This window comes from Salvelinus sp. IW2-2015, linkage group LG14 (assembly GCF_002910315.2).
Source record: "Salvelinus sp. IW2-2015 linkage group LG14, ASM291031v2, whole genome shotgun sequence".
In the NCBI taxonomy this organism is placed as follows: domain Eukaryota; kingdom Metazoa; phylum Chordata; class Actinopteri; order Salmoniformes; family Salmonidae; genus Salvelinus; species Salvelinus sp. IW2-2015.
In genome coordinates this window covers 7,667,332-7,680,402 of record NC_036854.1, presented here as the reverse complement: position 1 = coordinate 7,680,402, position 13,071 = coordinate 7,667,332, and the positions used below count along the sequence as shown (strand labels likewise).

Sequence of the window (13,071 nt, the reverse complement as noted above, 5' to 3'; positions counted from 1 at the left end):
GAATGACTGCTGTGGCCATTTTTCCAGAACACTTAAGAGTCATTCAATATTCTCAGTGTAACAGTTGGGATAATGGGACACCTTTCTCATCCCTGGAATGAGGGACATTTTCCGAGCCATATCCGCAGTTTCTTAATTTACAAAGGATGGCTGTCTGACCCTAGTGTAGCTGTAAGCAAGCGGGTCGGATGTGCTCGCTAACCTTGACCCAACCCCAGCCCTACTCTTCTCACCTGCTCCCCCTCTTGAAGGGGCAGCTGTATTTGGGGTAGTCGTAGAGCTCCGTCATGCGCTCCTTGAACAGGTCCCGCACCTCACAGCGCTCCAAGTAGGGCAGTGTCAGCTGGTTCTGAGCATTGACAAAAGCCTGGGAAGAAACAAGACATATCAACATCAATGCATCGACCACTAATTCACAGGTGGTGGTGCTGGTTGCAACTGTACCTACTGTGTCAGTAGCCTTTATCAATACTGGTTGGACATTTTAGGTAGATGTGCTAAGTTGGTGACTCAAATTTAATTTGTTTTTTTCCCCTTTGATTGTGGGGAGGAGTTGGCAGTGGCACATTCTACAGTGACCAACTCAGCTAACTTTATTATCAATTGATAAAAGTAATAACATACAAATTAATGTGAATTTCATCAGAATTGAAAATATTGCCCCCGACTAAGGACTCCCTGACCGAAATCACCTGGTAACGTTGCGATAACATTCCTTCAACCAGTGTTGAATGAATGGGCAAATGGGCGTTTACCTGCGTCTTTTCGCTGTCTGGGTCTTCCAGCCAACTGTACGGGTCTGGAATCGTATTGCCATGGTAGTCATCCATCTGTGATAAATAACAAGCAGGTGAAATCCATAATGTGCGGCAGCAGTCACCCAACAACTTTGATCATTTGCTGCTGGATGTTATGCGATAACATGACAGCGCTAAGGTTAGCTTGCTAGCTAGCCAGCCTATGCAAAAGCTTTGCTAGCAGCTAGCTAACATGAGACAAAGCCAACAAAAGGCGAACGAAGCCTAGCTAGCTGGCTGGCTGACTCATTCATTCATTTGAGGTTTGGTTATCCATGCCGGTAACATTAGGCTACAAGRTAACAGCTAGCTAGCTAATGTTCATTTGTTAGCTCGCGAACTCGGTTCATAGCTAGCAATGTGCATGTGTTCAAATGCCAACTTGTTTTAGTAGCCTCAAACTATCCAAATAAACAAAGAGCGCTAGCTAGTTAGCAAGTACCGGTACATGGCAAGCTAGCAAGTGGCTAGCTCCTCCCCATTCACTTGGAAGCGACATGACAAGCTAGCCTGTTACTTACAACTGCCTCGTCACGGTAAGCATTTGGGTACTGGAAAGACATTTTAGAAGTGACTGTTCTTGAATTCCGTAATAAGAAAAGTTGTGTCAAAGACTTAAATAACTGTTTGGATATGACTTTCTGCATCCGTCCAAACATCAACTTCTTCTTAAAATGTCTTACTCTTCTTCAAGGATTTATTGACAGACTACATCCCAAAATGTGTATTGCCGCCACCTATTGGGTGGGGTAAAAATGTAACTACTTTAACAAAAATATATACAAAATAATAATAATATAACAACAAAAATTTCTAATAATTTCCTCATATTATCCTCAAAAAACTAAAAAGGTCAATGTACTCCTTCACTTAGTCAAATGTAGTCAGATCACTACACAGGCTCTGGGGCCTGAGAGGGGGAAGCATCTTCAAATCAAATTAAATCAAACTTTATTTGCCTCATGTGCCGAATACAACAAGTGTAGACTTTACCGTGAAATGCTTACTTACAAGCCCTTAACAAACAGAGCAGTTCAAGAAGAAGAAAATATTTACCAAGTAGGCTACAATAAAAATGTATAATAAAAAGTAACACAATAAGAATAACAATAATGAGGCTTTATACAGGGGGCACTGGTACCGAGTCAGTGTGCAGGGTTACAGGCTAGTTGAGGTAATCTGTACATGTAGGTGGGTGCGAAGTTACTAGGGGGCGATTTTTATGAATTGTTCAGCAGTCTGATGGCTTGGGGGTAGAAGCTGTTGAGCATTTTGGTTCAAGACTTGGGGCTCCGGTACCGCTTGCCGTGCGGTAGCAGAGAAAACAGTCTATAACTTGGGTGACTGGAGTCTGACAATTTTATGGGCTTTCCTCTGACACCGTCTATTATATAGGTCCAAGATGGCTGGAAGCTTGGCCSCAGTAATATACTGGGCCGTTCGAACTACCCTCTTTAGCACCTTACCAGGCGAGGAGTTGCCATACCAGGCAGTGATGCAATCGGTCAGGATGCTCTCGATGGTGCAGCTGTAGAACCTTTTTAGGATCTGGGGGCCCATGCCAAATATTTTCAGTCTCTTTTGGGGGAAAAGGTTGTTGTTCCCTCTTCACGACTGTCTTGGTGTGTTTGGACCATGTTAGTTCGTTGGTGATGTGGACACCAAGAAACTTGAAGTTCTCGACTCGCTCCACTACAGCTCRATCGATGTTAATGGGGGCCTGTTCGGCCCGCCTTTTCCTGTAGTCCGCGATCAGCTCCTTTGTCTTGCTCATATTGAGGGAGAGGTTGTTGTCCTGGCACCACAGTGCCAGTTCTCTGACCTCCTCCCTATAGGCCGTCTCATTGTTGTCGGTGATCAGGCCTACCACTGGTGTGTCGTCAGCAAACTTAATGATGGTGTTGGAGTCGTGTTTGGCCACGCAGTCGTGGGTGAACGGGGAATACAGGAGGGGACTAAGTACACCCCCCTGAGGGGCCCCAGTGTTAAGGATCAGCTTGGCAGACGTGTTGTTGCCTAATCTTACCACCTGGGGGCGGCCCGTCAGGAAGTCCAGGATCCAGTTACAGAGGGAGGTGTTTCATCCCAGAGTCCTTGGTTTAGTGATGAGCTTCGTGGGCACTATGGTGTTGAACACTGAGCTGTAGTCGATGAACAGCATTCTCACATAGGTGTTCCTTTTGTCCAGGTGAGAAAGGGCGGTGTGGAGTGCGATTGAGATTGCGTCATCTGTGGATCTGTTGGGGCGGTATGCGAATTGGAGTGGGTCTAGGGTGTCCAGGAGGATGCTGTTGATGTGAGCCATGACCAGCCTTTCAAAGCACTTCATGGCTACTGATGTGAGTGCCACGGGGCAGTAATCATTTAGGCAGGTTACCTTTGCTTCCTTGGGCACAGGGACTATGGTGGTCTGCTTGAAACATGTAGGTATTACAGACTCGGTCAGGGAGAGGTTGAAAATGTCAGTGAAGACCTGGTAATGGTAATCTGTCTGGCCCAGCAGCTTTGTGAATGTTGACCTGTTTAAAGGTTTTGTTCACATAGGCTACCGAGAGCGTTATCACACTGTCATCCGGAACAGCTGGTGCTCTCGTGCATGCTTCAGTGTTACTTGCCTCGAAGCGAGCATAAAAGGCTTTTAGCTCGTCTGGTTGGCTCTCGTCACTGAGCAGCTCGCGACTGGGTTTCCATTTGTAGTCCATAATAGTTTTCAAGCTCTGCCACATCCGACGAGCGTTAGAGCCAGTTTAGTAGGATTCAATCTTAGTTCCGTATTGACGCTTTGCTTGTTTGGTGGTTCCTCTGAGGGCATAGCGGGATTTCTTATAAGCGTCCAGATTAGTCTCCCGCTCCTTGAAAGCGGCAGCTCTTGCCTTTAGCTCGATGCAGATGTTGCCTGTAATCCATGGCTTCTGGTTGTGATATGTATGTACAGTCACTGTGGGGACGACGTCATCGATGCACTTATTGATGAAGCCGATGATTGAGGTGGTGTATTCCTCAATGCCATTGAATGAATCCCGGAACATATTCCAGTCTGTGCTAGCAAAACAGTCCTGTAGTGTAGCATCCGCTTCATCTGACCACTTTCGTATTGAGCGAGTCACTGGTACTTCCTGCTTTAGTTTTTGCTTGTAGGCAGGAATCAGGAGGATATAATTGTGGTCAGATTTGCCAAATGGAGGGCGGAGGAGAGCTTTGTATGCATCTCTGTGTGTGGAGTAAAGGTGGTCTAGGATGTTTTTTTCCCTGGTTGCACATGTGACATGCTGGTAAAAATGAGGTAAAACTGATTTAAGTTTGCCTGCATTAAAGTCCCCAGCCACTAGGAGCGCCGCTTCTGGGTGAGCATTTTCGTCTTTGCTTATGGCCTTWTAGAYTTGGTTMAGAGCGGTCTTAGTGCCAGCTTTGRTRTGTGMTGGTAAATAGACGGCTACGAATAATACAGATGAGAACTCTCTTGGTAGATAGTAGAGGTCAACCGGTTATGATTTTTCAATGCCGAAACCGATTATTGGAGGACCAAACAAGCCGATACCAATTAAACGGCCGATTTTTATATATATATATATATATATATATATATATATAAAATATATATAGAATATTTATAATAATGACAATTACAACAATACTGAATGAACAATGAACACTTTTATTTTAAGTTAATATAATACAGATATAAAATCTGTTTAGGCTCAAATAAATAATGAAACATTCTCAATTTGGTTTAAATAATGCAAAAACACAGTGTTGGAGAAGAAAGTTAAAGTGCAATATGTGCCATGTAAAAWAGCTAACGTTTAAGTTCCTTGCTCAGAACATATGAAAGCTGGTGGTTCAATATTCCCAGTTCTTCAATATTCCTAGTTAAGAAGTTTTAGGTTGTAGTTATTATAGGAATTATGACGCATCGACTATTTCTATCTATACCATTTGTATTTCATATACCTTTGACTATTGGATGTTCTAATAGGCACTTTAGTATTGCCAGCCTAATCTCAGGAGTTGACAGGCTTGAAGTCATAAACAGCGCTGTGATCAAGCATTGCTAAGAGCTGCTGGCAAACGCAGAAAATGTTGAATGAATGCTTACAAGCCTGCTGCTGCCTACCACCGCTCAGTCAGACTGCTCTATCAAATATCAAATCATAGACTTAATTGTAATATATTAAACACAGAAATACGAGCCTTTGGTCATTAATATGGCCAAATCTGGAAACTATCATTTCAAAAACACAACGTTTATTCTTTCAGTGAAATATGGAACCGTTTCGTATTTTATCGAACGGGTGGCAACCCTAAATCTAAATATTGCTGTTACATTGCACAACCTTCAATGTTATGTCATAATTATGTAAAATTCTGGCAAATTAGTTCGCAACGAGCCAGGTGGCCCAAACTGTTGCATATACTCTGACTCTGCGTGCAATGAACGCAAGAGAAGTGACACAATTTCCCTAGTTGATATTGCCTGCTAACATGAATTTCTTTTAACTAAATATTTAACTAGTTAAAAAATATATACTTCTGTGTATTGATTTATAAGAAATTCATTGATGTTTATGGTTAGGTACATTCGTGCAACGATTGTGCTTTTTTCGCGAAGGCGCTTTTGTTAAATCATCCCCCGTTTGGCGAAGGAAATCCTTCTCGTAGGACTCGTTAAAGGAAAACGTTTCTTCCAGTCCGCGGTGAGTAATCGCTTTTCTGATGTCCAGAAGTTATTTTCTGTCATAAGAGACGGTAGCAGCAACATTATGTACACAAAAAGTAAAAAAAATAAGTTAAACAAAATGCCAAAAAATAACAAAATTGCACAATTGGTTGGGAGAATGAAAAACGTCAGCCATGTTCTTCGACGCCATCTTTGTATTGCCTGCAATGTTTCAGCTGTGAAATCCTGGAGATACAAGAACCTTTTAGCCACTTTCACAATGATGTCCAGTTTCTTAAATTTTTTTGTTAGTTTGTCTTGTACAATTAATCACCTGCGCAATAAATGTTACAAAATCGACCTTCTTCAGGATTAGTATTTTAGGATCTCTCCACTGACTGACATCCACAGACTGTTGGGCATCATCCACTACCATAGCTTCATGATCTCTACTCGCTGCTTCAACAATTTTCACTGCCTCTGCATAGGAGACCTTCTCGACAGCCTCGATCCTTCCTACTTTGACCACCTTCACCCTTAACAGGGCACTCAGGAAAATCTGGAATGTGATTCCCATCACAATTGCAGCACCGTTCATCCTCAAACTTGTCAACAATGATATTCCGTTTGCAAACACTTGACACGTGGCCAAACGTTTTACATTCATGACATTGAAGTGGCTTTTGTACATGAGCTCGCACCGCATAGGTCATATATCTCAGTTTTACATGGGTCGGGAGAACTTCTTCAGCAAACATCAATAATACAGAAAGGCTTTCCTTCTTCTTTCCATTCACAGTGCGGGTTAAGTGACGTGAATGAACTATTCCTGGCACGTTCATCTTAAACCATGAAGCCTCAATATCCATCGAGGCGCCAGATATGACACCTTTTATTGGTGCCCTACTCGGATAATAGCATTCAACTTCATGTGTCGATAATTTGTACATCCACAGTTCTTTCTCCTTTTGTTCTTTCGACACACATGAAATCAACATCATAGCACTCCTGGTCACTCTGACTCCACTTATCCCAATGCATCGTTCGCCATCTTTGTGACCGCAAAACATCCTTGCTCATGAATCGCACTCCAACAAGGATTGGAGTTATTATTGTACCGAGGCTTATCTTGATTTAAAACTTTAGCCCTTTTAGCTCCATTCTTAGATGTTACAGTATTCCACTCATTTCGTCTACCTTCACTCGCACCAACAGAATCAAGCATTGCTTCTGCTTTCGTCATTGCACTCCCAATCGAATTGTTGAAGCGCCCACCTTCTTAAAATACCTATTGGCCCATCGCAAACAACTGAAAGGTGCATACACCACCGCCTACTGTACTGGAGCATGAGGCCTCCCTGCTAAGCATATTCTCGTTATCTAGCCCTGTGTTTTTCCACATTCTATTCTGGAGTATGAATTCATGACATTTTGTGACACAAAAAGGGAAAAGAAAAGGACAGGGAAAAGGCCCTACCAACTAACCGTACACCAATTAAAAAACCTCACTACCATTCCACTACTTGGCCCTATCTGATCCTACACCAGGCTGAAATCCTGGGAGGACGGGATGATATCATTCAACACACCTTGTAACTTTTTTGCCGTAAAATCTTGTACGCCCAAGTGCTTCTCTGCAGCTGTCACCAGAACATCTATTTTCTGTGATTTACATTCCATTTCAGCAGTACAGTTGATAACCATGGCTATGATAGCTAATAAACCAACCTTACTGAAACACATGTTATTCCTATCACTCTCTATTGGCCTCAGCCTACTCACAGGGAGCCTCTCAGGATCCCTCGCCATGGACCTATTTTCTTCTACTACTCTATTCACTGCCTCAGCATACGATAACTTCTGTACTGCTGTGATCCTGGCAACCTCAACCTGCCTTTCTCAGACAGTCCTGATCTCCAGCACCATGGCTACCGTTAACACACACAACTCTTTCTACCGATAGGGTACTACACAATACTTTGTCTCTCATGCCCTCCCAAACATCAACTTGAATTTTGAAGCCACTGACTGTACGGGCAAAGCAACTCTGTGGTATGGGTCTAAGCTCCAGCCTGGTTTAGCTGGACACAATCACTTCCAAGACAACCTCCAGAGTCTTGAGAGCACTGTCTATTGGTCGATTTCTGGATGGAAGAGTGGGTTTTGGCAGGCTAAATTTCAATCGATAATGATTTGAGGCGATATATTTACACGCAAGAGTTGAAACTAAACACAAGATCCTAACTCACTCTGAAAGCATTAATGTCATAYCAATTACTTACAGTGAGCTTCAAAAGTGTTTTGGCTCTGTACTCCAGCACTTTGGATTTTAAATGATAAAATGACTATGAGGTTAAAGTGCAGACTTAATTTTAATTTCAGGGTATTAAATCCATGTCAGGGTACCCGTTTAGAAGTGAAAACACTTTTTGTACATACAGTAGTCCCCCCAAGGGTTCCAGCCATTACATGTAGTGTCCTTTTGTTAGATAAAACCATTCCTCATATCCCAAAAAGTCAGTTTAGTTGGCGCCATCGATTTGAGTAATCCACTCGTTCAACATGCAGAGAAAGGAATCTACCCCTAAACTTTGTTTCAACAAGTCAAAATACGTTTCTATTTACTCCTCAGATACCCTAAAATGTAATCAAACTATAATATTTATTTTGGAAAGAAGTATGTTCAATAGGAAACCGATTTTAGCAGGTGCGTAATGTCTTCATGGCGCGCAAACACACATTTTRGAGACTGTGTCCTTCTACTAAAACTGATATTTCTTATTTGTTTTTGAAGTTACAAGCCTGAAACCTTGAACATAGACTGCTGACACGCTGTGGAAGTCATAGGAATTGCATCCCGGGAGCTAATTTTCAATATGACCTTTCTTTTGCATTTCTAAGAGGATGGTCTCTCAAAAAAAAAGTTCTGGTTGTTTTTTCTTTAGATTTTCTCCTACCATATCTATTGTGTTATATTCTCCTACATTATTAGTTTTTTTTCCAAATTAAGTGTTTTCTTTCCAATGGTACCAATTATATGCATGTCGTGGCTTCAGGGCCTGAGCTACAGGCAGTTTACTTTGGGCACGTCATTCAGACAGGAAGTGGAGAAAAAAGGAGCCCTATTAAGGGCTTAATGAGCCCTGGGTGTGGGCCAAGGCGGGGCTAATTGGGCTCGAGTGCGACCTGGGATTTTTTTCTCTTTCTCTTAAAGGCACAGCTTCAAGCTAACCCTCAGAACCGGTAACCGGAGGGTTGTGGCCCAAACCGGGATGGGAACCAGGAGTTGCCTACCACATTAACTCTAGGGTGGCTGCCCTCCACCAACCCCCCCCCCCCCCCCACATGGGGAAGAGACGTGTAGTCTCTATCTGGTTCAATATTCGAGATATTCATGGTTTTGTATGCCAGAACCAGCCAAAAACCAGCCACTGGGTCGCTGCCTGGGTGCACCACTCCCCATGTAGCGCCACTGGGTCGGACGTAAAGACGGGATGTCTCTATCTGATCCCGTTTGAGATATTTGTGGTTCTGTGCACCAGAACCAGCCAGAACTGGCCACTGGGTCGCTACCTGGGTGCACTACTCCCCATGTAGGGTTACTGGGTCAGACGGAAAAAGACGGGATGTCTCTATCTGATTCCGTTTTCGAGATATTTGTGCTTCTGTACACCAAAACCGACCAGAACCAGCTGGGTCGCTGCCTGGGTGAACRATTCACAATGTAGGGCCACTGGGTCGGACAGAAAAAGACGGGATGTCTCTATCTGGTTCCGTTTCCAAGATATTTAAGGATCTGTATACCAGAACCGACCAGAACTGGCCGCTGGGTCGCTGCTTGGGTGAACCACTCCCACTGTAGGGCCACTGGGTCGGACGGAAAAAGATGGGCTGTCTCTATCTGGTTCTGTTTCCGAGATATTCATGGTTGTGCATACCAGAATCGACCACTGGGTCAGACGGGTCGGCTGGATCTCGCACGGACGGGGCGCGGCTGGAGCTTATCATTGAAATGGGGATAACCATCTCCGACAGGGCCTCCCCCGATWGAGGCAATTCCACATGGGGCGGGAGGAACCGTCCGTCTGAACACCGGCCAAAGGCCGGCCGACAGGGGCCCTCCCAGGTGGAAAACAAATGCAAATCGGTCAGAAGATATTCAACCGGCTGGACAACAGAGGGAAACCATGGAGACGCAAGGTGAACCAAGCTGGGGACTGGACTGGAGAGCCAGCCCTCACCGGAGCTAAACAACCACTAATCGGTCGCCGAAGGGATGGTCACCTTCATAGTAGAGGTCGACCGATTATGATTTTTCAATGCCGATACCGATACCGATTATTGGAGGACTAAAAAAGCCGATACCGATTAATCGGCCGATTTATTTAAAAAAAAAAAWTTATATATATATATATATATCAATATATATACAGTGGGGAGAACAAGTATTTGATACACTGCCGATTTTGCAGGTTTTCCTACTTACAAAGCATGTAGAGGTCTGTAATTTTTTCATAGGTACACTTCAACTGTGAGAGACGGAATCTAAAACAAAAATCCAGAAAATCACATTGTATGATTTTTAAATAATTCATTTGCATTTTATTGCATGACATAAGTATTTGATCACCTACCAACCAGTAAGAATTCCGGCTCTCACAGACTGTTAGTTTTTCTTTAAGAAGCCCTCCTGTTCTCCACTCATTACCGTATTTAACTGCACCTGTTTTAACTCGTTACCTGTATAAAAGACACCTGTCCACACAACAATCAAACGATTCCAACCTCTCCACAATGGCCAAGACCAGAGAGCTGTTGTAAGGACATCAGGATAAAATTGTAGACCTGCACAAGGCTGGGATGGGCTACAGGACAATAGGCAAGCAGCTGGTGAGAAGAAACAACTTTTGGCCATTATTAGAAAGGAAGAAGTTCAAGATGACGGTCAATCACCCTCGGTCTGGGGCTCCATGCAAGATTTCACCTCGTGGGCATCAATGATCATGAGGAAGGTGAGGAGCAGCCCAGAACTACACGGCAGGACCTGTCAATGACCTGAAGAGAGCTGGGACCACAGTCTCAAAGAAAACCATTAGTACACAACTACGCCGTCATGGATTAAAATCCTGCAGCGCACGCAGATCCCCTGCTTAAGCCAGTGCATGTCAGGCCTGTCTGAAGTTTGCCAATGACCATCTGGATGATCCAGAGGAGGAATGGGAGAAGGTCATGTGGTCTGATGAGACAAAAATAGAGCTTTTTGGTCTAACTCCACTCGCCGTGTTTGGAGGAAGAAGAAGGATGAGTACAACCCCAAGAACACCATCCCAACCGTGAAGCATGGAGGTGGAAACATCATTCTTTGGGGATGCTTTTCTGCAAAGGGGACAGGTGCACCGTATTGAGGGGAGGATGGATGGGGCCATGTATCGCGAGATCTTGCCCAACCTCCTTCCTCAGTAAGAGCATTGAAGAGGGTCGTGCTGGGTCTTCCAGCATGACAACGACACGAAGCACACAGCCATGGCAACTAAGGAGTGGCTCCGTAAAGAGCATCTCAAGTCCTGGAGTGGCCTAGCCAGTCTCCAGACCTGAACCCAATAGAAAATCTTTGAGGGAGCTGAAAGTCCGTATTGCCCAGCGACAGCCCTGAAACCTGAAGGATCTGGAGAATCTGGAGGAGGAGTGGGCCAAAATCCCTGCTGCAGTGTGTGCAAACCTAGTCAAGAACTACAGAAACGTATGATCTCTGTAATTGCAAACAAAGTTTCTGTACCCAAAATATTAAGTTCTGCTTTTCTGATGTATCAAATACTTATGTCATGCAATAAAATGCAAATTAATTACTTAAAAATCATACAATGTGATTTTCTGGATTTTTGTTTTAGATTCCTTCTCTCACAGTTGAAGTGTACCTATGATAAAAATTACAGACCTCTACATGCTTTGTAAGTAGGAAAACCTGCAAAATCGTCAGTGTATCAAATACTTGTTCTCCCCACTGTATATGTCATACACACACACACATTTTTGTAATAATGACAATTGCAACAATACTGAATGAACAATGAACACTTTTATTTTAACTTAATATAATACATAAATACACACACACGCACACAGCTCTGTGACAATGATACTGAAGAGTCTGCTTAGGAGACAAATACTCTCAACTGTTTGAATAAAAATAGAGTTTAAGTTACCTGTGATGAATGTTGAAAACAAAAACTGTCATTTCTATATGCAGGAAATCCTATTTTAATAATGGGCATGGTAAGAATTGACAACCAAAGTGCGAGTCATAATTCCCAGGACACCTAGCAAAATCTGAAAAGCGGTTCCTTCATTTATTCCATAGGATATTTTTAGATTCACTTAAAATAWGGTCTGTGTTTCGTGTAGGCTTACATCACCGTGCCAATTTTATAACTGTGTAGATATCCATAGGACAAGGTAACTCTGATCAATATTGGCTAAATATAAGCGAAGATACATTTTTTTGTAGAGTGGATTTATGAAAATATGTTGACAAACGTTACCTTATCCTAGTGAGATTTACACGGATATCAAAACTTCGAGGCGGTTTAAGCCTGCACGAAACACAGACCTTATTTGAAGTAGATCAAGACATTCTCTATGGAAGACATGAACGGTAAAATAACGAAGGAACCCCTTTCAAATTCAGCCGCAAGTTATTACAGGAATTATAACGCGTCAACTATTTCTCTCTAAACCATATACCTTTGACTAATCCGGAAACTATCACCTCGAAAACAAAACGTTTATTCCGTTCCGTATTTTATCTAACGGGTGGCATCCATGAGTCTAAATATTCCTGTTACATTGCATAACCTTCAATGTTGTCATAATTACGTAAAATTCTGGCAAATTAGTTCACAAAGAGCCAGGCGGCCCAAACTGTTGCATATACCCTGACTCTGCGTGCAATGAACGCAAGAGAAATGACACAATTTCACCTGGTTAATATTGCCTGCTAACCTGGATTTCCTTTAGCTAAATATGCAGGTTTAAAAATATATACTTGTGTATTGATTTTAAGAAAGGCATTAATGTTTATGGTTAAGTACACATTGGAGCAATGACAGTCATTGATTGATTGTTTTTTATAAGATAAGATTAATGCTAGCTAGCAACTTACCTTAGCTTACTGCATTCGCTAACAGGCAGGCTCCTCGTGGAGTGCAATGTAAGCAGGTGTTAGAGCATTGGACTAGTTAACTGTAAGGTTGCAAGATTGGATCCCCCGAGCTGACAAGGTTAAAAATCTGTCATTCTGCCCCCCGAGGCAGAACGTTCCTAGGCCATCATTGAAAATAAGAATGTGTTCTTAACTGACTTGCCTAGTTAAATAAAGATTAAATAAAGGTGTAAAAAAAATAATAATATTTTTTTTTAAATCGCCAAATCGGCGCTCAAAAATACAGATTTTCCGATTGTTATGAAAACTTGAAATCGGCCCCGATTAATCGGTCGACCTCTACTTCATAGGACTAGAACCATGGTCATGGAGGACCCAAAACCCACAAGGTGATAGCTGGGATAGAGCCAAGCTGGGAAACTGGGATCAAAAGTCAGGACCTCCCTGGGGCTGTACAA

At 42.9% G+C, this 13,071-nt stretch overlaps 1 protein-coding gene across 1 annotated transcript in view; it reads right to left on the bottom strand.

Moving 5' to 3' along the window:
* LOC111972803 (prolyl endopeptidase) overlaps positions 1–1,497 on the bottom strand; it is a 56,231-nt gene extending 54,734 nt beyond the window's left edge. Inside the window, exons 1-3 of the mRNA XM_023999884.2 lie at positions 1,319–1,497; positions 756–830; positions 234–367 (exon numbers count right to left, since the gene is read on the bottom strand). Coding sequence (XP_023855652.1) covers positions 234–367; positions 756–830; positions 1,319–1,456 — 347 coding nt within the window. The 5' untranslated portion in view covers positions 1,457–1,497. The remainder of the gene's footprint in view (positions 1–233; positions 368–755; positions 831–1,318) is intronic.
* Positions 1,498–13,071: the final 11,574 nt, after the last annotated feature.